The 7,187-nt window shown below is 39.8% G+C and overlaps 1 protein-coding gene across 1 annotated transcript in view; it reads right to left on the bottom strand.

Moving 5' to 3' along the window:
- Nucleotides 1-7,187, bottom strand: part of ptprt (protein tyrosine phosphatase receptor type T) — a gene marked incomplete in the record, with an annotated part of 388,491 nt that overhangs the window by 126,399 nt on the left and 254,905 nt on the right. The window contains 1 exon segment of the mRNA XM_014015350.1: nucleotides 3,669-3,804. Coding sequence (XP_013870804.1) covers nucleotides 3,669-3,804 — 136 coding nt within the window.

Below are 7,187 nucleotides of genomic sequence, written 5' to 3'. Positions count from 1 at the left end.
GGCATTAGCATCAGAGAGGCTAGCTACTAGCATGGATAAGCTGGAGTTAGCATCAGAGAGGCTAGCTACTAGCATGGATAAGCAGGCGTTAGCATCAGAGTGGCTAATGACTAGCATGGATAAGCTGGCATTAGCATCAGAGAAGCTAGTGACTAGCATGGATAAGCTGGAGTTAGCATCAGAGAGGCTAGCTACTAGCATGGATAAGCTGGAGTTAGCGTCAGAGAGGCTAATGACTAACATGGATAAGCTGGTGTTAGCATCAGAGAAGCTAGTGACTAGCATGGATAAGCTGGCGTTAGCATCAGAGAAGCTAGTGACTAGCATGGATAAGCTGGTGTTAGCATTGGAGAGGCTAGTGATTAGCATGGATAAGCTGGCGTTAGCATCAGAGAGGCTTGTGACTAGCATGGATAAGCTGGTGTTAGTATTGGATAGGCTAGTGACTAGCATGGATAAGCTGGTGTTAGCATTGAAGAGGCTAAAGACTAGCATGGATAAGCTGGAGTTAGCATTGGGGAGGCTAGAAATTAGCATGGATAAGCTGGAGTCAGAATCAGAGAGGCTAGTGACTAGCATGGATAAGCTGGAGTTAGCATCAGAGAGGCTAGCGACTAGCATGGATAAGCTGGCGTTAGCATCAGAGAGGCTAGCGACTAGCATGGATAAGCTGGTGTTAGCATCAGAGAGGACAGTGATTAGTCTAGATAAGCTGGCGTTAGCATTGGAGAGGCTAGTTCTCCAATGCTAACACCAGCTTATCCATGCCTAGCCTCTTCGATGCTAACACAAATGAATATTGTTCTTCTCATCTGCCAGTGCCGGCCTCTCAGTTACTCTGTGTTCATTATTCTGTCAAACCAAACGTTGACAATGAAAAGTAACAAAATATTAAATAGTTTTCTTTACAGAAGAAGCTTGATTTACATCAACAATTGTTAAAAATTTGTTAGAAATCTTCAAGAGTCTTAAATTAATCTGTTATAGAAATATTTATTTTTTAAGAACCAGAGAGGATCTAATCCTGGAAGACAACAGTCCAAATTAAACAAATTAAACAAATAAAATAAATAAAACGGTTCTTCTGACAGAGGGAAAAGAAAAGTTGAGCCTTTAAGCTCCCAGAACCTGAAACCTGACTGGAGCTGTAGAGGAAACTCAGGTCGTGTTTTTGCCCTGCAGGAAGATTGATCAGTTTCAGCCACAGCTCCATAAATACGACCTTCATCAAATAAAAATGAGAAAAACCCTCGTCTGAATCTTAAACACAAAAACACATCGACTGAACTCTGCAAATGAACATGTCCTGATGCATTTTAAAAACTAGATTCAGAGTTCAAATTTAATTATTAATTAAAAATTTAATCTTCAGTTAACAAAAATACATCAAAATTTAAGAAACTTTTAAATGTGCAATCAGTCAAACTGTCGGCATGTTTTAGTTGTTTCTCTGCTCCTCGTTCATTCAAATCATAAACATCTGAAACATGCAGGATGATGGTCCTGCAGGACCAGGACCAGGACCAGGACCAGGACCAGGACCAGGACCAGGACCAGGCACCACGGGGTTAAAAGCTTTGTGGGAACCTTTCGTCAGTCATGTTAAATAACGTAAAAAACATAAAATAAAGAAAGTTTTGAACACGTGTGAGTCTGTGTGAGAAGAACGATGAAGAGGAGGATGTGAGGATCGATGAAGCGACAGAGGAAGAGGAGAGGATGAAGGGCAGGAAGGCAGGTGATGGTGGCAGGTCAGTGTGACCTCCAAATAAAAACTAAAAATCTAATTCTTTTAAATTTGTTTCCAGGTTTAAAACATCAGGAGGAACTTTTGAAGAAAATAAAGGTTTTAATCTTTGAGTTTGTTGTTATTTTGGATAAAAACTGAAATGTTTAATAATTTAACACCCTGCTTTTTTTAAACTGTTTTGAAAATTCTTCTTTCCTGTTTGAAGCAGAGGTGTAAATCTGAGCAGCATCTCTACCTGCTACGACTGAGGACACAACAAGTAATATTATCTCTAAAAACATAAAGAAACACACAATTATCTACTTAGATAAAACAGTTATTGGTAGTCTCGATTTCAAACTCCATTATTTTAGTAATTTGAGGATCAAAAGAGTTAAAAGTTTCAGCTTTCAAGGGAAAAAAACAACCAAATTAAATAGTCCCAAAATGATTTACTTTTTAATCAGCTTGTTTAATTTTACTTGTTTTTAATCATTAGAAATATAAAAAACTGGTGCTTAATGAGAACTGGACTGAAACCTATGATGTGAGTTAAAAACTATTTAAAATGACTAATTAATCAAAAACAGTATTTAACAGAAACCCTAGAATCAGTTTCATCTGTTCTTTTCACAGAAGCATAAACAAAAACTGAATATTAAAGGGATCCATGATTAGTTGTAACATTAGACTTAATAAACATTTATTTTAACTGTAAAATAAAAACTGTAAAAATACTGTAGGATGTTTAGTTTTGATGACTTTTAAGTTTAAAAATATATTACATGGACGGGGCCATTTTATTTCCACATAAAGCATTCTGGGTAAATGATGACGTGGATAGGTCCTCGGTGCGAGGCTGCTAGCGAGCTATATCCACCCTGAAGGTTAATCTTGGACAATATCTGATGATCGACTCTTTTAAATGAAACCAGAGAGCGTTGACAGAGAGGAGAAGGTAGAAATGACTCAGCCTGGAACTGAAAATATGGATGGAGGACAACAGAGCTGCTTCATGGAAGAACAACCTCAGCTTAGCCTGTTAGCTTTAGCATTAGCCCCGATGCTATCACCATATATATGTATTAGCTCAGGGCTACACATTCTCCTCTCGTCACTGAGCTCCTCCATCCACATGACAGAGAGGGGAACACAAAAATGACTCAGCTGTAACTGAAAATATGAATGGAGGACCTCAGTTTAGCTTGTTTGTTTGTCACGCTAGCGTTGGTGCTAACGCAAAAGCTAACAGGCTAAGCTGAGGTTGTTCTTCCATGAAGCAGCTCTGTTGTCCTCCATCCATATTTTCAGTTCCAGGCTGAGTCATTTCTACCTTCTCCTCTCTGTCAACGCTCTCTGGTTTCATTTAAAAGAGTCGATCATCAGATATTGTCCAAGATTAARCTTCAGGGTGGATATAGCTCGCTAGCAGCCTCGCACCGAGGACCTATCCACGTCATCATTTACCCAGAATGCTTTGTGTGGAAATAAAATGGCTCTGTTTGTGTTAAAATATATTTTAAAAAATTTACTAAATTAAACAGCCTACAGTATTTTTACAGTCTTTATTTCACAGTTAAAATACATGTTTATCAAATGAAGTCTAATGTTACAACTAATCGTGGATCCCTTTAACAAAGAATGAAATCATTCAGGGGAAAAAAACCTCATGAAATCTTGTCACACAATCCTAAAACTGTTGTTTTCAAAGAGAAAAGATATAAAAATGTTGCTTCTTTCACCATTTTAGAGAAACCAAGCAGCTCCTGTTGCTGCTGCGACACTTTCAGGTCGTTTCTCTCAGCTGGGACTATTTAACCAGACCGTTGTTGGTGCCTAACACCAAAAAGTTCTCTATAAACGTGTGTTTGGACAGAGACTACCAATCATTCCTGTCCATGACGAAGGATAAAACTCTGACCTTCGCTCTGCTGCGTACCTGCGCTTGAAGGTGAGGATGACTCCCAGGAGGATGATGATGAACATGAGAATCCCCGCGATCACTCCGGCCATCTTCACCGTGCTGTCCACCTGCTTCTCCGGCTCCATGGCATCCGAGTCTTGTGTGGATGCACCTGAGGCCACACACACACACAAACACACACACACACACACGAATACGAAGCAGTGAAATCAGTGAGCAACATAAACAAACGTAAGCAAACACACTGAGCAATAATTCACACGCACGTCCTCTTAATGCACAACAAACATACATTAGTCAGCTGCGAGGGAAACAGCATCGTTAGTGGAGATATGTCAAAGCACTTCATCCATTTGCACAAAACCAAAAACAACTCAGAACAAATGATGCAGGGGAGGAGAACGCCACATGCAAATGATCCAAATATGTGAGAACTGTCTCTCTGCAGGACGACGGGAGGAATATGAAGTGTTTTTTTTTAGTTTATTTATAAAACCTTGACATGAAAAGCAGCTGAAGGTGCATTCCTTCGAAGAACTCCATTATGATGTTTTAATTATGAAAAACTTTTGTTTTTACGAAACGTCTTAAAGAAGTCAGTGTGGCGACTCGTTTTATGTTTTTCTTGTGTTTAAGGTGTTCTGTGTTTCTTTAACTGTATTAGAGTTTGGTTTTTTTGGGAGCTAAATCGACTCAAACTTGTGATGATTGGTGTAAAAAGCCTGAATCAAAAACCTGAAATAAATCAGAAACCCACAGATCTAATGGATTAAAACCTGTAGATTTTAAAGAGCCTGTGACATGTATATACTTCAAATACAAAAAGTCAAACAAAACTTCTTTATACTTAAGAAAATTGCCCTAATACACATGATTTTACCCATTTTGTCACATAACTGGCCTATTTTCTTTTGAATTTGTCTCAGCCAAAGTGAAACAGGAAGTGACATCAAAGGGGAACTCATTAATAAAATAAAATCTTTGGTCTTTGTTTATTAAAACAATATCATTTAAACTTTAACTCCTCTTCATCTCTGATTGTGACTCAAAATAATGTAAATAAACATCAGATTCTTCTCTACAGTCTGTGTTGTTAGCCGTTGTAGCAATGATCTGTTTACATGCAGACATTCCCCTTTGACATCACTTCCTGTTGTTTTACATGCAAATATCTCAACAACTGTTCATTTCAGCGACGTGAAATTTGTTTTACAATATGTTATCAAAATTATCTTTCCAAAAATGCATTCATGTTTATCTCAAAAGTTTGATGCCACAGCCCCTTTAAAAGCTACAAAAACTCGTGAACTCATGTTGATGCAGCGCTGCAGGAAGAAGCGCCGTTGTTTAAAGTTAAAATAAACACCTGCCTGGACAGCAGGGCCCGAGGCCTCCAAACTAAACCTTGCCCAAAGCTTTGCACTGCCTTCAGCTTTCATAATTCATGATGCTTTTTCAACACAGACCATAAAATAAACAAAAATACAGCAAGAAAACTGTAAAGTTAGGAAGCTCTCCAAGAAAACAAGAAGTTTTTGCTGCAGGTTTTCTTGCTTTAACTCTGCACCTGCTGGACTGTAGCAGAAATGCCCACTCAGGTAACATCTGACAAGCTGAGGGTCCTGAACCACACAGGAGGGTTTTTAGTTTCTGAACGGAGAAGGACAAATAAATCCAAACAAAGTGCCACTACACTGTAAAAGAGGAATGGTTCAAACACTACAACAGTAGAAAGAAAAAACAACTACAAATCAAAGAGTCGCGCACTAAACGCTCCTGTTTCTGCAGACTCCAGCCCTAACCTTCATAGACAAAGACAGCCGATTAATAGAGTAATACTGCTGTGTGGGAGTTCAGTTAATCCCTTGTCTCTCTCATCTTCACCCCCCTGTGCAATAACAACACAAGGCTGGCAGCAGAATCACACCCAGCTAACGGCTTAAGCACCTAACCTTGGCAGGCTTGGTAATAGCTGCTGCAGTCCTCAACATCTGCGCTGACGACATCTTCTTTAAAAGAAATAAATAAAAAGCTTGAATGTCCTCAGGGACAGTCTTCATCACAAACAGACAAACGTCTTCACGGTGTTGAAAAAATACAGGTTTAATGCTGAAACAGAAGTCCCACTTCACCTCGTGTCAAATATCATCCAATCAACATTTGATTAGAGGATTGCAACACAAAGACCAGACTGAGGGTCAGAGCAAACAAAGACTTCAGACAAACTCACAACACCCTTAACCTGATCAGGGTTTACTAAACATCAATCTAACCTGCAATAAAACGATTAAAAAGACTGTGAGGTTATAATTTTTAACCATACATACCAACCCATTCTCACTCCCGAGTCGCCACATATTGACGCTTTTCTAAACTTCCCACTGCGTCCGATTTTGACGCGTCGGGTACTCCCCTTGTGTCATTTTTTGACGAGATGGGGCGGAATCTGTTGTCATAATTTCTGAAAATGTAGAAAATGCACAGAAACTACCGTCCCAAAGCCTAAATGTACCTTTATTCACTTTAGACATCCTGTCCCTGACCCTAGTGCCTAAAATTAACCATTTCTAGAAAATGTAGGAAATTCACGTCAGCTACGTGTTCCAAAGCCTAAAATTACCTAATATTAGCTGTAGACATCCTATCCCTGACCCCAGTCCCTAAACTTAACCATTTATCCTGATCCCTCATGTTAACCTCAGACCCCCGACCCAAAGACCCCTGGTGGAGCAAACTGGAAAAGCCGCGGGCGGCAAGGACTGACGCGAGGGGGTCACCTGACACGGCAAAATAAGACGCAGAGGGCACTCTGGAAAAGCGTCAATATGTTGATGAGTCGGGAGTGAGAATGTGTTAGATATACGCAAAAAGTGCAGAATAATGAACATTAGTGTTGCGGTCCAGACCACCGACTGGACCAAGCGAAGACCAAGACCAAGGGAGGGTGAGACCAAGACCAGAAAAATGGGGTCTTGAGTACTACAACAGTAATGAACATTATATAAATACTAGAAGTGCAACAATCCATGTATCTGTATGGATCAATACACACTATGTACGGAACAATACACACTGTGTATGGAACAATGCACACTGTGTATTGTTCCATACACACTATGTACGGAACAATACACACTATGTACGGAACAATACACACTGTGTATTGTTCCATACACACTATGTACGGAACAATACACACTATGTACGGAGCAATACACACTGTGTACGGAGCAATACACACTGTGTATGGAGCAATACACACTGTGTACGGAACAATACACACTGTGTACGGAACAATACACACTGGGTACGGAACAATACACATTGTGTACGGAACAACACACACTGTGTATGGAACAACACACACTGTGTATGGAACAACACACACTGTGTACGGAACAACACACACTGTGTACGGAACAACACACACTGTGTATGGAACAACACACACTGTGTATGGAACAACACACACTGTGTATGGAACAACACACACTGTGTATGGAACAACACACACTGTGTATGGAACAACACACA

The sequence above is a fragment of the Austrofundulus limnaeus genome, unplaced genomic scaffold (assembly GCF_001266775.1).
Source record: "Austrofundulus limnaeus strain Quisiro unplaced genomic scaffold, Austrofundulus_limnaeus-1.0 Scaffold127, whole genome shotgun sequence".
NCBI classification, from domain to species: domain Eukaryota; kingdom Metazoa; phylum Chordata; class Actinopteri; order Cyprinodontiformes; family Rivulidae; genus Austrofundulus; species Austrofundulus limnaeus.
This window is presented reverse-complemented; position numbering and strand designations above follow the sequence as displayed.